Source organism: Ahaetulla prasina, chromosome 1 (assembly GCF_028640845.1).
Source record: "Ahaetulla prasina isolate Xishuangbanna chromosome 1, ASM2864084v1, whole genome shotgun sequence".
Lineage (NCBI taxonomy): Eukaryota > Metazoa > Chordata > Lepidosauria > Squamata > Colubridae > Ahaetulla > Ahaetulla prasina.
Genome location: NC_080539.1, coordinates 164,970,948 through 164,990,743, shown reverse-complemented (window position 1 = coordinate 164,990,743; position 19,796 = coordinate 164,970,948). Strand labels below are relative to the sequence as shown.

At 40.2% G+C, this 19,796-nt stretch overlaps 1 protein-coding gene across 2 annotated transcripts; it reads left to right on the top strand.

The window, feature by feature from the left end:
* The first annotated feature begins 33 nt into the window (after positions 1-33).
* Positions 34-19,796, top strand: NHLRC3 (NHL repeat containing 3). 2 transcript variants are annotated; one of them, XM_058180532.1, is made up of 7 exons: positions 34-181; positions 4,864-5,016; positions 13,718-13,871; positions 15,907-16,107; positions 17,479-17,570; positions 18,005-18,117; positions 19,247-19,796. In XM_058180532.1, the coding sequence occupies exons 1-7, from the start codon at positions 77-79 to the stop codon at positions 19,473-19,475; spliced, it is 1,047 nt and encodes a 348-aa protein (XP_058036515.1). In that variant the 5' UTR covers positions 34-76; the 3' UTR covers positions 19,476-19,796. The 2 variants fall into 2 exon arrangements, with proteins under 2 accessions (XP_058036515.1, XP_058036520.1); XM_058180537.1 differs by lacking the exon at positions 13,718-13,871 and having other exon boundaries at positions 15,885-16,107.

Sequence of the window (19,796 nt, the reverse complement as noted above, 5' to 3'; positions counted from 1 at the left end):
GAGTTTATTGTCGCTGCGGATTGAGCATGCGCAGGTCAGGGTGCCTGTTTTCGTAAGCGGCCGCTGCAGTGATTCGATGGGGGCTCCATATCATTCTCGGGTGCGGTTGTTTGCAGGACTCGGAGGGGCTGGTTTGTTCCTGTTGTTAATAGTCCTGTATAGAGTCGGGTCCGAGTTAGAGGTGGGTTGGCAAGCCGGATAATTACAGTTATATATATCTCTATATAGCAGTGTTCAAAAGGCTTTGCAATGATTATGCCCTTTTTAGACCGTATTCGCATTTTAATTCGCTCAGCGGTAGGTTCAGTTGCAAATAAGGCTGCCAGATTTTTGCATCGCAGATCTGATAGTTCTAACAGTGGGTCCGTGGCAGCCCTAAGTGATTTTTGAGCAAATAATTACAAATAATCAAAAATTATTGTCTTATCTCTTGACAAACTTAAATTATTAATTGTTTAAGAATTCTTGAATAAGGGGAGAGCTCTGGTAAAATAAATTTGGATATTGAGTCCAATCAGCAACAAGAAAATCAAATTAGTCACTACCCTTTTTGAAGATGTATTGAATTACAATTGCCCTCAACCTCAGGCAGCAGAATCAGTAGATTAATATTGTGGCATAACGTAATAGATCTAAAAACACACACACATACACACAATATTTATATTGTTTAGTTCATTTATTGTGTCAATGGAAAATGGAGCCAGGGCAAACATGGCAGTATTTTCTTGACATACTTTACACATTAATTTCTATATTTAAAAGAAAAAATATTAGAAAATCTATGAGTTTATGAACAGCAGGTTATAACTGAAATTAGAAAAAAACTATTTAAAAATTTCAATAGATGAGTTAATTGAAAAGTTTCATGAAGTGTCAGCTGAAAATAAAACCAAAAAAGGAAATGAGAAAAAGTAGTGTGGGAATTGACTGGCTAGGGCTCTTGAGAGCTTAAATAAATATTCTTGATGCTGGGGGAAAAGAAATATTTGGAGGTTAGCTTGGGCCAAGTAATGCAAAGTTAATGTTGTTCTTTATATTCAGAATAGAAAAAATATTCAGAATAGAAAGTTAATTTCCTTCTTTATATTTCAGGAGAAGAGGAAAATTGGGGCCACTTCATATACCATCCTGCCTAAATTAAAAAATAAAAAGGTTTGAGGCTGGCAATTCTCTGAACAGTTTAAGACACTTGGAAAGGCTCAGTATGAGGAGAGAGGGGGGGAAAGGTCATTTCCTCATTTCTGATAGCTTTAAAAGGCTCTTCTGATGCCATTTAGAGTGGTATTCTTGTGCCCCAGCTGCTATGCTTATCCATAAATGGTTTTAATTTACTTTTCTTCAGATAGTTATAGCATTCCATTTTGTTTTATCTTTCACTCCTTTTGCTACACTAAGCTTCAGAGTCTGAGGCAGTACAATGCAGTGGCATCAGCTTCCCTTTTCCCATTCAAGTTGAAGCTATGGAAAATCTGAACCAATGTCTGACATTTAGGAATGGATATAGTGAGAGCCGTACACTAAAACCTACTCCAAAGAAAATTTATTTTTATATTTCCTATTTCTAAACTGCTCATCTCCCTCAGATGCCAATAAGGTATCTGGGATAGGGATAGGGTTTGCCTAACCTGGAAGATGTCTTTCATTGTCTTTTAAATGGAACTCTATTTCTAATATGGATCAGTTTTAAGTTTTAAGGATATTAAGTCCTCATCTTTCATTAGGTGCTGGTCCAGCCTATTTAAATCTGAATAAGGATAACTTAGTACAGTCATAAGAACTTTTGAAGGGCCTAGTTGGATAAGACCAAAAGCCTAGCTGATCCAAAATTCCATTCCATTACACATATTTAGTCAGATATATATAAGAAGCTCTAAAGCAGGGCCTGACTGAAGCAACCACATCTCCTTATATTCAAAATGAAATGATCTGCAATTCATGATAATGAAATGATCTGTGATTCTGTAAGATAATGTATTCCTCACATGACTTGTAGCTATTGTTTGCTGATCTTTGTTTATAAAATCAATTGCTCTCCTTTTACAATTGCCCCAGGTGACAGCTATCACTACATCTTGTAGCAAATTCCATTATTCCAATAGGTCCTGTATAAAACTTTATTTCATTTTACCTGTTCTTGAACCACTACCCAGTTTTATTGCCTCTAGATTTGTCCGCATGGCACATTTTCTGCACCTTTTGACATTTTTTTCATTTAGTCCTTTTGTAGAAGCAGATATGCCCCAGCAAGAGGTTCCTCAAAGAGAATTGCTCTAACTCTGCCAAGAATGTGTAGATTATAACTCCCTAAATTAATCAATCAACATGATTATTGCTGAAAATTCTAGGAGTAAATATCACAGTAGGGTGTTCAAGGGAAAGATGTTCTAGTCCTCTGATAATTTTGGTTGATGCTTAGTGCTTTTTGGGGGGGTGTCTTTATAATTTCTTTTGGGAGGATGCAGTAACCAAAGCTGTATACTGTACAATATTCCAATTGTGATTATATTTTTTCTACCATTCAATCAATCATGTCTGATTCTTGGAGACTGCCTAGACAAGTCTCTGCCTATTTCTTGGGGAGGTTTTTGGGAAGTGGTTGGGCACTGCCTCCTTCATAAGGCTGAGGGAGAGTGACTGGCTCAAGGTCACTCAGCTGGTTGTGTGCCTAAGGTAGGACTAGAATGGTCTCCTGGTTTTCTAGCCTGATGCCTTCAGCACTATACCAAACATTACAAAGTATATCCATGCAAAATCCGGAAGTATATTCCAAATATTCCATATTTTACATTCTGAATTTAATATTTGCTTTAAAGTATTGATTGTGTGTTGTTTGAGTGCCCTGCGTACTTAGGAGCAGCTTTGCCAAAGTGTTATTTAGTGCTTTTCATAAATGACAAGTTCAAACACTTCACAATCAGTCATAATTATCTCAGAATACCTCACTGTATCAGTAAGTTTTGTGCTAATATGCAGGATTCACCGTTAATTAGCAAATCATATCTGCTTTTTTAACATTCAGTTTCCCAATTCGAAGGGAATCTTTTGAACTATTTCTCTTTCCTTTTAAATTCTAAATTATTTATGCGTAAATAAGCTCAACTAACAACAACTAACAACAACAAAGCTCAAATTAGATTTTTGGAAGCCTGCATTGGTTTTTTTCCCTTCAAGGAATTGTATTTGCACTAGCCTTCCCCTGTTGAATATCATTTAATTGTAGTGAGACTGAAACTCCAAGAAGTCTCAACCAGATTTCCATATTATGGAAATGATGTTTCGGAAATGCAGTTGAAATGCATCTTTTGAAAAGCTACAGTATATAAACCATGCTTTCTGATTAATCCCTATTCATGTGCTGCTGTCCAACAGAATTTATCTTAACAGAATGATGTTGATTTCCTAGCATTATTTGGTCTTCTCTAGTCAATTAAAGAAGCCAAATCATTGGACTTTACAGTATAAATACTGATGGGGATAAGTTATTGATATTGTTTCCTGATTGCTTATTTGTACCCCATGACTATCATTGAATGTTGTACCTTATGATTCTTGATGAACATATCTTTTCTTTTATGTACACTGAAAGCATATGCACCAAGACAATCACTCTTGGCCAATAAAAAAATTCTATTCTATTATAGTTGAGTGTATGGATAGTGACACATTCCAATTTTTGTCTGTGTTGCTGTCATTGGCTTATTTCTGCAAAGCTAAGCAGGATAGGTTGTGAAGGAGACCTCTCCTCTTGTAAACTATACTAGGAAGTTGAGAAAATTTTGAAGAACAAAAATGGAAAATCAGTTCCATAGTATTCCAAATATACAAGTAGTCCTCAACTTACAACCATTTGTTTAGTGATCATTCGAAGTTATAATGGCACTGAAAAAAATGACTTATGACCCTTGTAGCATCCTCATGTCACATGATCAAAATTCAGATGTTTGACAATTTACATGTATTTATGCCAGTTGCAGTGTCCCGGGGTCATGTGATCACTTTTTGCCACCTTCTGACAAGCAAAGTCAATGGGGAAGCCAGATTCATTTAACAACCATGTTACTAATTTAACAAATGTAATGATTCACTTACCAACTTTGGCAAGAAACGTAATAAAATGGGGCAAAACTCACATAGCTGTCTTGCTTAGCAATGGAAATTTTGGGCTCAGTTGTGATCATAAGTTTTTTTTTTAATTTGAATTTATATCCCGCCCTTCTCCGAAGACTCAGGGCGGCTTACATTGTGTAAGGCAATAGTCTCATCCTATTTGTATATTTATATACAAAGTCAACTTATTGCCCCACCAACAATCTGGGTCCTCATTTTACCTACCTTATAAAGGATGGAAGGCTGAGTCAACCTTGGGCCTGGTGGGACTCGAGCCTGCAGTAATTGTAATTGCAGGCAGCTGTGTGTTAATAACAGGCTGCATTAGCCTGGTGAGCCACTTCCCAGCCCTTTGAGTATTACCTGTATGCATGTGTCTATATAGTGAGAAGGAATTGCTCAACTTGGAAGGAAACAATACTCGCAGCCTTGTCTCTGATGGGGCTGTTTGAAAATGCTTTGAAGGTTGTTGTTTTTTTGTTTGCAAATGAATAAAGTTGTTTAAAAAGTGTTTTTTCCTTTGCTAAATCATATGATTTTAAGAAGGAGTGTTTCCTTAAGTTGTACCTAAACATTTGTCTTTTACTGTTCTCTCAGCTTAATCTACCTCACAGAATTAATTGTTTGGAAAAAATGCAGCATATAACAAAGAGAACTCTTTTTGGGAAGATCCATTTACTAATGGCCGGAATGATGCTTCATGGTAAATCACACCACCATTTAACAGTATTGTTTTTGTGTTTCATTTCTAAGGTGTTAAATCACTGGACTACTTATTCATTGTGGCAGATACAGAAACCACTCTACAAGCTTGATCTAGAGTGGCCAAAGTTTTCAGAAGAATTTACTGGTCAAACATTTTGTGTTGCTGTTGATCATCTCCAGGGATTAGTCTACGTGGGACAGGTAAGAAATAACAAGATCAAAATGTTTATGGAGCCACTATAGTTACCCAAGATGTAGTTATTACATTAAGGAGATGAATAATAACAGTGTTGTAATCCTGCATGATTCTGCTTGCTCTTCAAGTTATTTCACTTTTTTTTAAAGAAAAAAACTAATTAAATGCAGATTTATTGCTTGACCATAAATCACTGTTTTTTTTCATTCACACTTTTTGGTTTGGTTTACCATTTTAAAAGTTTATGCATTGTTACTTTACACTGTTACAAGATTTCACTTTAGTAATGATGTTCTAATTAAGTTGATGAATTATTTCTTTATTGCATTTCTAGCCTGCTCAGTTTCAAAATGACTCTGGGCAGTTTCATACAGTTAGAAAATATTACATTAAAAAAAAACCCTGCATGTCTTTTTCCTATAGTTCTTCAAATTACACACACACAAATGTACCGTATATACTCGAATATAAGCCGATCCGAGTATAAGCCGAGGTCCCCAATTTTACCCCAAAAACTGGGGTAAACTGGGGACTCGAGTATAAGCCGAGGGTGGGAAATGAGGCACCTACCGGTTGGGGAAACCCTCCCTCCCTCAGCTGAGAAGGCTGGCGGCTCCCGCCCGCCTCTCACTGCACCGGCAGGGCTTCCGTCCGCAAAATGTGAAGAAAAAAAAAACTCGAGTATAAGCCGTATATACTCGAGTATAAGCCGAGGGGCTTAAAAAAAAACAAAAACTCGAGTATAAGCCGTATAGACCCGAGTATAAGCCGAGGGGACGTTTTTCAGCACAAAAAATGTGCTGAAAAACTCGGCTTATACTCGAGTATATACGGTACTTGAAATTAGCAGTTCAATAGCAACATTTTATAGCAGAAAATTTTACAGCATCTGAGATTATCTAAAATATTTATTCTTCCAATTCTACATAGAGCCCTTTATCTGGCTTCTGCTGTCTGTGGTGCCTTACTACACTATCAAAAATTATTCTCAGCTTTATTAATATTGAACCTGTTTCAATAACTTCACTTTATTGTCTATTGTCTATCAAACTATAGTTTTCATTGAAAAATGGAGATACTTTCAAGTTAAAAGCTAAATTTTTATAGTTTGGCAGCTTCCTTTCAGATTGCATCCAGATGCCCCAAAGTACTATCAGCATCTGATAGTACTTTGCTCAGAGTACTGCAGAGTTTTCTAGCAGTTTCCCTTTTAAGTCTATGGTCTGGTTTGCATAAAATATTGTGACTTGGCCTAAAATACTGTTTGAACCCAGACCATAAGACAGGCTGATCATGATCTGAAACCATGACTTTGTTTTTATTAGTTTGTTCAATGATGGTCCAGTCTGTCATCTGAAGCATAGCACAGTGTCGGCGAACCTATGGCATGCGTGCTAGAAGCGGCGCGTGAAACCATCCAAGAAGAATGTGCGGCCTCACTCGCTCTTCTTCCATGTTCCTATAGTCACACGCGTGCTGGTCAGCGGGAGTGGTGGAATCCAGAAGAGCAACATTCCGGCACACATGCGCAGGCTGGCACCTGACCTTCCGGGTTGATGTTGCGCATGCGTGATGGCCAGCTGTTTGTTGGGTGCACTTCCATGCCGGTATCCGGGTGTTTGGGTGCCGGCTCGCGCGTGCGCAATGGATCACTGCTCTTTCAGGTATCGCCGCTGCCGCCCATGCGAAGGCCAACCGGGCTGCGCATACCTCACGGGATGGTTTCACGTGCCACTTCCAGCACGCAGGCCGGCACGTGGGAACGTCAAAGGTTCACCATCACGGTGCTAGCATATGGACTTTGGATTTCTAAGAAAATGGTACAGGGTAGCAGGAATAAATTGGAGCTAATCCTACATAATTGAGGATTGAATTAGGGACACATAGGAGTGGGTGTGTTAACCCTCTCATTATATATGCTATGCTGCGAGCATTAGTATGGGCTTGTGGTTTGTTGCAGGGGTGAAATGCTACCGGTTCACTCCAGTTTGGGCAAACCAGTAGTGATAAAAACTACCGGTTTGGGCAAACCAGTAGTTTAAAAAAGGTACTGGTTCGGATGAACCGGTAGTTAGCTATCAGTTTGGTTGAATCGGTAGTTTAAAAAAGCAACTGGTTCCTCCAAACCAGAATAAACGTTCCTACGTTTCCTCCCTCATTGCGTCGGCAGATAACCGCCCGGCCGCCCTGTTTCGGGTGACCCGCTCTCTCCTTCAACAGGAGGGGCGGGAGGACCCCCTACAAAGGGCGTGCCAAGGAGTTTAACGGTTATCTATACGATAAAATCGTTCAGCTTCGGAACGGATTGGATCAAAATTGGGTAGATCCAGGCGAGGGTTCCAAGACCCGTCTTGTTGAGGTGGTTTGGGATGATTTTGATCCTGTGACTCCCGAGGACATGGACAGGTTGCTGGGTAGGCTGAATGCCACCACATGTTTACTGGATCCGTGCCCCTCCTGGTTAGTACTGGCTACTCAGGAGGTGACACGAGGCTGGCTCCGGGGGATTACAAATGCTTCTTTGCGGGAGGGGGTCTTTCCCGCTGCCTTGAAAGAGGCGGTGGTGAGACCTCTCCTCAAGAAGCCTTCCCTGGGCCCAGCTGTTTTAGGGAATTACCGGCCAGTCTCCAATCTTCGCTTCACGGCGAAGGTTGTAGAGAGTGCGGTGGCATGTCAGCTACCCCAGTACCTGGATGAAGCTGTCTATCTAGACCCGTTCCAGTCCTCTTCCGGCCCGGATACAGTACGGAGACAGCTTTGGTCGCGCTGGTGGATGATCTCTGGAGGGCCAGGGATAAGGGTTACTCCTCTGCCCTGGTCCTATTAGACCTCTCAGCGGCTTTTGATACCATCGACCATGGTATCCTGCTGCGCCGGCTGGAGGGGTTAGGAGTGGGAGGCACCGTTTATCGGTGGTTCTCCTACCTCTCTGACCGGACGCAGACGGTGTTGACAGGGGGGGCAGAGATCGACTCCAAGGTGCCTCATGTGTGGGGTGCCGCAGGGATCGATTCTCTCACCCCTCCTGTTCAACATCTATATGAAGCCACTGGGTGAGATCATCAGTGGCTTTGGGGTGAGATACCAACTGTACGCTGATGATACGCAGCTGTACTTCTCCACCCCGGGCCACCCCAGTGAAGCTGTCGAAGTGCTGTCCCGGTGTTTGGAAGCCGTACGGGTCTGGATGGGGAGGAACAGGCTCAAACTTAATCCTTCCAAGACGGAGTGGCTGTGGATGCCGGCACCTCAGTACAGTCAGCTGCAGATGCGGCTGTCTGTCGGGGGTGAGTCATTGGCCCCGATGGAGAAGGTACGCAACTTGGGCGTGCTCCTGGATGGTCGGTTGTCCTTTGAAGATCATTTGGCGACCGTCTCCAGGAGAGCTTTTCATCAGGTTCGCCTGATCCACCAGTTGCGTCCCTTCCTGGACCGGGATGCTTTATGCACGGTCACTCATGCTCTCGTTACTTCTCGCCTGGACTACTGCAATGCTCTCTACATGGGGCTCCCCTTGAAGAGCACCCGGAGACTTCAGCTAGTCCAGAATGCGGCTGCGCGGGTTATTGAGGGAGCGGTTCGGAGCTCCCGCATAACACCTATCCTGCGCTGACTGCACTGGCTGCCTGTCGTTTTCCGGGTGCGCTTCAAGGTATTGGTTACCACCTTTAAAGCGCTCCATGGCTTAGGACCGGGCTACTTACGGGACCGTCTACTGCCGGCTTCTATCTCCCAGCGTCCGGTGCGTTCCCACAGAGAGGGACTCCTCAGGGTGCCGTCAGCCAAACAGTGTCGACTGGCGGCCCCCAGGGGGGGGGCCTTCTCTGTGGGGGCTCCGACCCTGTGGAACGAACTTCCCCTCGGGCTTCGACAACTACCTGACCTTAGGACCTTTCGCCGTGAACTTAAAACCTATTTATTTCGTATGGCTGGACTAGCTTGATTTTACCTTTAAAATTTTAATTGGATGATGCGTTTTAAATTTTAGTAATTTTATGGGGTGTATTGTTATTTTAAATTTCTGGGCAAGTTTAAATCAGTTTTTTAAGGGTTGTTTTAATTATTGTGTATGTTTTGTATTTTATCTGCCTGTTCACCGTCCTGAGTCCTTCGGGAGAAGGGCGGTATACAAATTAAAATATTATTATTATTATTATTATTTCTAACAAAGCTAAATTGCATGGCACAGCTGATTGCCCCCCGTCACTGTTCTACTTAACTTCCAAAGCCTCCTTTTGGTGTGTACTGTTCATGCGTGTGCACGCAGTGCACATTTAACAATAATAATAATAATAACAGAGTTGGAAGGGACTTTGGAGGTCTTCTAGTCCAACCCCCTGCCCAGGCAGGAAACCCTACACCATTTCAGACAAATAGTTATCCAACACTTTCTTAAAAATTTCCAGTGTTGGAGCATTTACAACTTCTGCAGGCAAGTTGTTCCACTGATTAATTGTTCTAACTGTCAGGAAATTTCTCCTTAGTTCTAAGTTGCTTCTCTCCTTGATTAGTTCCCCCCATTGCTTCTTGTTTTACCCTCAGGTGCTTTGGAGAATAGTTTGACTCCCTCTTCTTTGTGGCAACCCCTGAGATATTGGAAGACTGCTATCATGTCTCCCCTAGTCCTTCTTTTCATTAAACTAGACATACCGAGTTCCTGCAACTGTTCTTCATATGTTTTAGCCTCCAGTCCCCTAATCCTCTTTGTTGCTCTTCTCTGCACTCTTTCTAGAGTCTCAACATCTTTTTTACATCGTGGCGACCACAACTGAATGCAGTATTCCAAGTGTGGCCTTACCAAGGCATTATAAAGTGGCACTAACACTTCACGTGATCTTGATTCTATCCCTCTGTTTATGCAGCCCAGAACTGTGCTGGCTTTTTTGGCAGTTGCTGCACACTGCTGGCTCATATCTAAATGGTTGTCCACTAGGACTCCAAGATCCTCTCACAATTACTAATATTGAGCAAGGTACCACATACACGGTACCTGTGCATTTTGTTTTTTTGGTCTAAATGTAGAACCTTACTTTTTTCACTGTTGAATTTCATTTTGTTAGATAGGCCCAATGTTCAAGTCTGTCAAGATCTTTCTGTATTTGATGTGCACTGTGCATGCATGTGCACTTGGCAGGCATGTGCAGATGCATGGCCAACAAACCAGTAGCAAACCGATTCAGATTTCACCACTGGTTTGTTGGTATGAAAATAAATTAGAAGGGCTGGTCATTTATCTAACATAAAAATGCAGAAATTTTGATTGAAGACTGGGAAATCATGCCATGCCATATTTGGCTTTGGTACACGTTCACTGACTAAATGCCTTACTGTGATCCACAATCTTTAGCATGTTGTGTGAACACATCTATAACTAATGCAGATTCCATTTTTTTTCAATACATACCCCAAGAGAAATCTGATTATTTCTTTCTTTAAATTATACAGCCATCCCTCTCATCTGACTCTATAAACCTTGCATAAGTGAACATGCTGTTTTAAAGTTTGTTGTGTATTTTCTTAGTAGCTTAAAAATCTAACGCTAGAATAGTGAACCAGCTGCTGTATTGTTTGCTCAGTCTCTTCATAGGGACAGCCCCAAGTGCTCTGTCTTAATGTCTAGTTTTCTAACATAAATTTGCCAATAAGTACATTGCAGGGCTGTGTGTATTTTTAAATCACGCTGCGCTCATACTTTTCAAGCTGCAATGGCTAAAACAGTTAAACATTGAGAGACCATTGTATAATTGCATCATTTAAAGATCAGAAGCCTAAAGCTCTTTAAAGTCTGAAATTTTCAAAGTCTGAATTTTTAAGGGATGTAATGCGTCTAAAATTAATCTGAATTCCACTGTTCTAATTGCAACCTTTAATAAAACTACTGTAAAAAAAAAAATTGGCCTGAATTCCCAAACTATTGAAAGACCGCCAGGGTAAGCCAGATTGATATAAGGAAAATTGAAGACCAGACAGCTTGACTTCTGGATCTCTGATGAATTGCTGGAAAAACGTGATCTTTTTCCCAGCTGTAGCTTTAACAGATTATACCAACGTGGCAGAAACAGCAGAGGATGCCTTTCTGTAAAGAGTTTTGCTTTGGGAAATATTTTGTGACTGTCAACTACCGTGTTTCCCCAAAAATAAGACCTTGTCTTATATTTTTTTGAACCCCAAAATAAGCACTTGGCCTTATTTTTGGGGAAGTCTTATTATTTTGGGATACATGGAGCAAGACGAGGCTCTTCTTGCAGTCTTACCTGATTTCCAGCTCTGTCTCTCTAACCTTACCCAGAGGAAATGGCGGGGACTGGCTGCGCATGTGTTTAAATATTTTCAGGGAGGGCTTATTTTCAGGGAAGGCTTATTTTTGGAGAGGGCTTATTTTCAGGGGGGGTCTTATTTTAGCATATGCACTCAAAAGCCCGATTGGGCTTATTATCAGGGGATGTCTTATTTTCGGGGAAATATGGTAGAGACATAAGTGGAGCTGCCTTTTTGAAAATAGTCAAGGAATTTGGGGTCAGTACAACAGTTCCAACAAAATCCAGCATTATATACCGTACTTTTCAGAGTATAAGACGCACTTTCCCCCCCCCCCCAAAGGGGGTGGAAATGTTGGTGTATCTTATACACTGAATACGGCCATTCCTACCCCACCTTCATACCCACCCTGCGCATCCCGTTTTTGCCAAAAACAAGCCCATTTTTTGCAAAAACGGGATGCGCAGAGGGTTTGGGAGGCCTGCAGTGTTCCTGGGGGCTGGGGAGGGCAAAAACAAGATGCATGAGGGGTTCAGGAGGCCAAAAACGGGCCTGTTTTTAGCAAAAATGGGATGCGCAGAGGATTTGGGAGGCCTGCAGAGTGCTCCTGGGAGCCAGGGAGGCCAAAAACTGGACGCGCGGAGGCCAAAAACTTAATTTTTTTTCTTGTTTTCTTCTTCGAAATCTTGGTGCATCTTATACTCTGTTGCATCTTATAGTCCAAAAAATACGGTATATCCTACACCAGTATTGTAGGATTCCTGGTGAATTTCTTGGAGCAGTTAAAAATTACTGGTTGCAATCTTTCATGTACTTCCTAGCTTGGGGGCTTTGTACTCGAAAGCCCCCACATCTACCCATTGAACCATTTTTAGAGTATGGTAGGTGGCTAGGAGAGCCAGGGCATTTTTTTTTATTTTTTTTTGTCATCACCCTTTGACAGGAATGCTCATGGGAGTTCAGGCTTTCTGAATTCTCAATCTAAAGCAATATGATCAGCACCAACCAGGCTGATGTGTAAGTAGCCCTTCATTTTGCTCATATCTCTGCATTGTATAGCAACATTCTCAGTTTGGGGAAAGTTCCTATTATTAATGCTAAGGTATTAGCATGCTAATGTATTTTAGCTTTTATTGAGCTAAAATACATTAGCATACTTTGTGATTAAAAAAATACATTGAAATCTATTTCATTTTTATGTGGATATTTTAAAAAGAGAGCCAAGATGGTGTAGCGGTTAAGGCATTGAACTGGATACCATGAGTCTAGTCCTGCCTGGGGCATAATGCCATTCCAGGTAACCTTGGCTCAATCACTCTTTTTATTTCGAAGACATAGTGGAGTCAACAATGACTCAAAAGCCTTAAAAAAACTGCATTTATGTGGCAGTAATGTGACAGATTGAGGAATGAATAAATAAAGCAGTACTGGTTGGAAGTAGTCTGAACTCTGCTCTCTGTTTATGAAATATCCTTAAGTGACGTGGATGGAAGGGCAAGTTTGCATGGTGCCAAGTTTGAGGTATTTTAAGCCAAGCACAGGACTTAAAAATAAGTGGATCTTTTAAAATGTATCATGATACTTTAATCTTTTTTTTTAACCGTGCTTTTATTTCACTCTGTTTTAGTTCTGCAAAAGTTAATTTGGAACCCTCTAATGTAAAATATTGTACATATAAATTGTTTTATAGCTCTTTTGGAATATTTAATTATTATTTTTGAACCTGTGATTTTTATTTGGTTACATTCTGTTTGTCCTTCAGAAAGGCTTCTCATTGACTAGCAAAAGAAATAGATTAAATTTGGATTTATTGGAACTTTCGTGTTAGGTACCTGAATCTTAAATGTTGAAATACTGAGAACAAGTAAGAGGGAACATTGTCTTCTTGGGCTGCTGTAAAGCTTTCTGAAAGCACTTTTTTCTGTCTTTCGACAACAATGTCTTGCGCTAAATAATTAGGAACCTTACAGTTGGCATTCCAAATGCAGAATTTCCTAACCAACATGGCCATTGTTGAAAATTCTGAAAGTTACTGCCTGCATATTTGAAGGATGCTTGGGTTATGGAAGGGTGGACTAATTTTCTCAAAACAACCGTAACAATTTTCTCAATCAGCACACAATATGATGGATGTCATGTGTTGTATTTTTCCGGCAACATTAATTTCTGTGGTCTCCTTGGACCCACCAATTACTTACCTTTTACACAGCTGCACTGGCACTCTGAAACCTGAGAGAGGTGAAATGACTAGTAGTTATTAAATATATTTATTTTCCTTGTTTGTTTTTTGGAGATAACTATACATGGTCAAGCTCTTTGGAGTTACAATGGAATAATGCTTAATTAAGGCTATTTACTGTATAAGGGGCTGTAATTAAAAAATGGCTGGGTTTTTCTGTCTGCCATACCTTTCTGATTCTCTTTTTTGTTATCTTTGTGCCCCTTGAGAGAGGTAACGATGACGTGCCAAAGGTCTCGGTATACTCTGAGGAAGGCTATCTTGTACAAACATGGAAAACAGCCACCATTGAGATGCCCCATGGAATCTTTGCACTGAGCACCCCCAATGGAAGCTCTGTGTGGATTACAGATATAGGAAATGGTGCGTAGAAATGTTGTTGTTTAACATGAAAAAAGAATGCCTTTGCGTATCTTATGTTTTGCAACTGACATATATTTTGGATTGAATTTAAGTTGAGATGCCGGCCTTCCCCAAAATAAATTGGAACCCAAAATTAAATATATAGGTCATATATTTTTACAATAAACATATATCAGTCTGGTACTCATCAGATATTTCAGTTTTCAAATCTCAAAAGCCCAAGTGAGTTTGGACAATGGCAGTGAAATCTGAAAGACAGAGTCATTTTAAGACATCGTACCAATATTTAATTTAAAAAGCATCAGTAATGAGAAATTCTCTGTCACCTTTAAAATGTCAGCATATAATAACCAATAATCAAACCTAGAATGAGTGTCTTCAAAACTCAACAGTTGGGTAGGTAGCTTAATTCTCACCCAGGTTGACCCTCTTCTAACCACCTTAGTTTGTTCCTTAGCAGGTTTTCTTCCATATTCTTAAGCCATTATCCCAAGAGATTGGGCTGCAGTTTGTCAGAAATAGTGTAGGGTCTCCTGCTTGGGCAGGGGTTTGGGCTAGATGACCTATAAGGTCCCTTCCAGCTCTGTTAATCTATAAGCCAAGCATGCTTCCACCAGAAAGGTTTCAAGTCATTGTAATCAAAAGTCCTTGATGTTATCTATTTCATCTCCATAATGGGTTTTCAGTGTTAGAAAAATATGGTAGGAGTATGGGAGTTGGCATCAGCAGCTGGTGTGCTTTTTGAAATTCTGTAAATGAGAAGAGGTGATGGCACATCCGTGCAAGCCCCATAGTCTCACACACTTTGTGAACGTTTCCGCAGGTAATGCCTACAGTAAATGAGTCTGCAGTTTGGCTACGATACCTGTCATACAAAGCATGCAGTGCAAATAGCTGATGACTGCATTCCTATTTTAGTAAGGCATTTCTCCCCATCAGAGTGGGAAGAAAGGGAGTTGTTAATGGATAGTACCGTTGAAGGCTTTGGGTAGTATGAGAACAAAAGGCACATGGCGCAGACCATTTTCAGTGTCTTTGAAGCAGTGGTGGGTTGCTCCCGGTTCAGACTGGTTCGGAAGAACTGGTAGTAAAACTGGCGGGAGGCTCCGCCCACTGACCTGGACATCATCAGGAAGCTTCTGTGGATGCACAGAAGCGCGAGCAAAGCGAGCACGTGCGGTAGTTAAGTAGAACCCACCCCTGCTTCGTAGGTATAGTACAACCGATGTGACTACAGCCTGATTCTTTTTTATGCTTGGGAAAAAAATCTGTTTCCAGATATTGTAGCGTTGATTGTTTAATTAAAATTTGGTTATATGGGGTATTGGCAGCTTGCACCATATTCTTGAATGGAGATTTGGCCACGTTCTTTTTACACGTCAGCGGGATCTTGTTATTTATCCAAAGTTTCAGGAGAACGAAGAAAGAAAGGATTTGCTAATCAAGAAGTAGTGAGAGATAGAACAGGAACAAGGGTTCATTATGAGCAACTCTGTGATGCAGAGCAGAAAGATTCTATTCAGGTAGTCCTCAATTTATGACCACAACTGAGCGCAAAATTTCTGTTGCTAAGCGAGATATTGTTATTAAGTGAGTTTTGTCCCATTTTACGACCTGCGGTTCACTGCAGTTCTTAAGTTAGTAAGAACTTAAGAACTGCAGTGACTTGTTAAGTGAACCTGGCATCCCCATTGACTTTGCTTGTCAGAAGGTTGCAAAAGGTGATCATGTGACCACGAGACACTGCAACCATTGTAAATATGAGCCGGTTGCCAAGTGCTCCAATTTTGATGATACGACCATGAAAATGCTGCTACGGTCGTAAGTGTGAAAAGTGGTCATAAGTCACTATTTTAGTGACATAACTTTCAATGGTCGCCATGCAAATGGTTATAAGTCAAGGAGTACCTGTATTTAGAATCCAGAAGTTCTACCAATTTTCCTCGGAACGAGGTAGGGAATAAATTATTATTTTGTCTCTAAGTCTGTAACACTTGTGACTTTGTTGGAAAGTTTCAACTTCTCCTTGATGCAGGAAAATATGGACACACAGTGAAACAGTACAGCCCTTTAGGTGAACTCCTTCGAGTCATAGGTACTCCAGGTACAGCAGGTTCGGATACAGACCCTCTACAGTTTGACCAGCCAGCAGAGGTTTTTGTGGAATCAACCGGAAACATTTACATTGTGGATGGAGATGGAGGACTAAATAACCGCTTGCTCAAATTGACAGAAGGTAAGCAAACGTTTGTTGAAAATGTTGATGCTGGTTTTTATTTCTAGTATACTGATGTACCGTTTCCTAACTGGGTCTGTTGATTGGACCAGCAGCCCCTAGCCTTTTGGGCACCAGGGACCAGTTCCATGGAGAGAGGTTTTTCCGTGGACCAGAGTGGCGTGGTTTCGCTTGCTGCCTGCATCCTGCGGATGGTGCTTTGCTTGTTTGCGATGCCTGGTTTCTGACATGCTGCAAGCCGGTGCTGGTCCATATTATAGAATATGAGACTCATATCGGAAGATTGGGAAAGGCTGCCTTAGTGGCTTTTTTTATAACAGAACAATTTAGGAGTAGTTAAATGGTTTGTGTTTGATGCAATCAGCATTCGCTGTTGACCATATGAACATCTCCATGTGGTTTTCTTGGCAACACTATGCCAACATTGTCTTCTTTCGGGAATATTATTTTTAAATTTTACAGTCTAGCCTACATTGCTGGGGCTTCCAGGTAGCCTCTCATTTTCAAGCATTAACCAGATTCAATCCTGCTTATCTTCTTTGAGATTAGCGAAGGTTTTTGGAGGTGCAGCCACTTGCCGTAAGACATTTGCACAGATCATGAGATTCTAAATAAGGAAATTGAGTCTTCTCCCATGTAGCTCAATTCTTGGTGACTCATAGATTATAATTTTAGGGCCTCTGCAGACATAAGTCACCAATATGCATACAATTAATGCTGCAAATTTACTGATACTTTATCTTTTTATAAGATTTGAATACTTTTTCAATAATATTCTGGTGATATTTTAAGATCTTAAACATATCTTAAATAGTGTTATCTTGTAGAAAGAAAATAGATACCTGTTATATTAATAGTCAGAAAGCTGAACTCCTAATGTAGTATTCTGCAATGGAAAGCTAGATTATATCAGTTAATGCGTATCAGTGAAATATAACATAGTATTTTCTGAATTTTTATGATACAGATATGCCTGCTTTATTTTTCCTAATGTTAGGCCTTCAGTTTTCCTCTGTTGTGATAGAATAGCATGGCTATTCCATACAATATGTTAAACTCCTTTAAATTGTGAGGCAATCTTTTTGGTTTCAGATGAGGGGCAAAATGTTTGATCTTTTGGGTTCTTTTTTTCAAAAGCAGTTCAGTAGTTTTAAAGTAAAAATCGAGTTAAAAGTTTCAAAGTGTCTGATTGCACTCATTTTTTATATCCTTTATATCCTGATGAGGTGTATGAATTAGCATTGTAAAAGGTCCGCACATATCCCTGGACTGTGGGTTTTCTACTCCTGCTTTTGTTTTAATCCTGATACTGTATTATACTGTAAACTCATTGCAGGAAATAATGCTTGATCAACAACTTTTTACCCACAGACTTAAAGATTCTATGGCTACGTGGAGAAAATGGTACTGCTCCTACACAGTTCAGGATTCCACACAGTGTGACTGTGGATTCGGTTGGGCGGGTAAGGGAGCAGTGATAATTTTGACATAATAGCATATAACATTAGAATACCACATTGATGAGGATACTGTTGGCCAAGCTAACAACCATATAGCCTTTATTGTCTCAGCACTTGGTAGGTGCGCAAGATAACACACACACAAAAGGAGAAGAGTTTTACTTGTGCAGTTTGACAACTTGACTTTTTTTAATCCCCAGCCTTCCCTCCGCTCCTAATGTCTTTAAAAGTAATGGCTGAACAATTGCCTCAATAACTATTCAAACCATTTGGGTGGATGAAAGTTATACATATTTGCTTGAATATCAAGAGTTGGCTCCTCCCTGACATAGGGTAACGAGATACTGATTATTAATTTAGACAGCAATCCATTTAAATTAGAAAATGTTTGTGTATTTCTTTCTCGGTGCTCAGAACAGTGTTTTTGTTTGCACCAGGTCTGGGTGGCAGACAGAGCCAATTGGAGAATCCAAGTTTTTGAAAAAAATACTGGGGAATGGTTAGGATCTTGGGAAAACTGCTTCACAGAAGATGGCCCTTACTCTGTAAGGTATAGTATCTGTGTTTATGCGTGCCAGTGTGTGTCCATTGGATGGAAGAGAAAAAATTTTCAACTATAGAACAAGAATCCCTTTGTGTATAGGATTTCTGATGAAGGTTTCAATTCCTAGGACAGAGCCAGATAACAGTTATGTAGCACTCTGAACGCACCAGTGGGTTCACTAACAATTCACATCCCCCTAATTTTGAAATGCTATCACCTTAATTATAATTTTTTCATAACTATTTGTTATGAAAAACAAGTATACTTTTTGAAAGTGAGCTGCCAGTGCCTGGCACTTTTCCTGTGATTTTGACCTTAAAAAGCTCAATTTCATTTTCCTGGAAGATACCATTAAACTGCTTGATATTTTAAAATGGCATTTGGGTGGGATCCAAGTATTCACTAAGTGGAGTTGGAAACAAGCTAGAATGGAAGATGATATTTGTGTTTGTTTCACACACATAAACGCACACACTCCAGTGTATTTTAAGCTGCCAGAAAGGAAGGTTGAGCTCTAGGGAAGGATAAGATGTGGATGAAAATTGTTTCCTTAAGCGAGAAACCCCACAGGGACAATTTGACAATAATTTGAATAATTTCCATTCTGTTTAAATGTATACTTGCAGTGAAAAGAATTAAAGTGAGATTTTATGCATTCTTTTATTGACATATCCTTTCATACACTATTTTGTAACCGTATGAAAGAATTGTATCTTGTCATGGACCAATAACAGTTTGCAGACCAGCACCGGTCTGTGGATCACGCTTCTCTTAGTAGTATTTTTTTTTAATGAAAAAAATATTTATATTTCATATATTCAGATAATACCTCTGAATATTGAAATTTGTGTCCGAAGAACTGCAGTATGTTTTTTTCTTTGTTATTGTCAACAGTCAATTTTCTCAATTTGCACCTAACGTCTCTGTTGAAAATTGGCTCCAAAATACTGAAACCCACCAATAGGATTTTCAGAAAGCTCTTAGGACAGCATTTGAGGCAGTTGTGGGTATCTGTAGAGTAGCAATGTTGCCTCAGATCCAACAGAAATATATATTGCTCACAGAATGAGATCTTTTAAGATTCGACAATTCTTTTTTTTTTTTACAGTTTCCTTTTTTTCCTTTCTATTTACAGGTTTACTCCTGATCAGCAATATATAATTGTGGCCCACCTAAATGTTAATAAGATTTCTATTTTGGCAGCCCCACCAGTAGGATTAATTGGGAATTGCATTGTAGTGGACACAATCCAGCTTGCAAGAGAAGTCAAGCCTCATCTTCTGGATGTCAGCTTACGTACTGGAGCCATATATGTGGCAGAAATTGGAGCTGAACAAGTACAGAAATATGTACCTTTGGACTAATGGAATCTTTCAGGCCATACAAGCAAGTGTAGAATCTCTTATATGACACAACCAGATGGGGTTGGCTGCAATTCTTAAGACTCCTGTCTCACAGCTGATTGCTGTGCTGGTTGTGGGGCGGGGGTGTCTCTAGGAGCAGCTGGTTGAGGGATTTTGCTCTATTGGATGGCCTGCTCTCTCCAGTTGTGCAATACTTGAAATGATTAAGGATGCATTCTGTGCATTTATCTCAGGGACTGGTTTGTCTTTCAGTATTTTAGCCAAGTTTAAGGACCATGTTTTAATTGATTTTTCATATAAATTATTTCTCTTGCAATACAA

What these genes read in the sequence shown, in the direction of transcription:
- NHLRC3 (XM_058180532.1), top strand. Translation starts at nt 77, where the DNA reads ATGGGGGCTCCATATCATTCTCGGGTGCGGTTGTTTGCAGGACTCGGA. An exon ending in GATTAGTCTACGTGGGACAG is followed by an intron (nt 5,017 to 13,717) that starts GTAAGAAATAAC and finishes GTGCCCCTTGAG; the next exon opens with AGAGGTAACGATGACGTGCC. An exon ending in GATGGCCCTTACTCTGTAAG is followed by an intron (nt 18,118 to 19,246) that starts GTATAGTATCTG and finishes TTCTATTTACAG; the next exon opens with GTTTACTCCTGATCAGCAAT.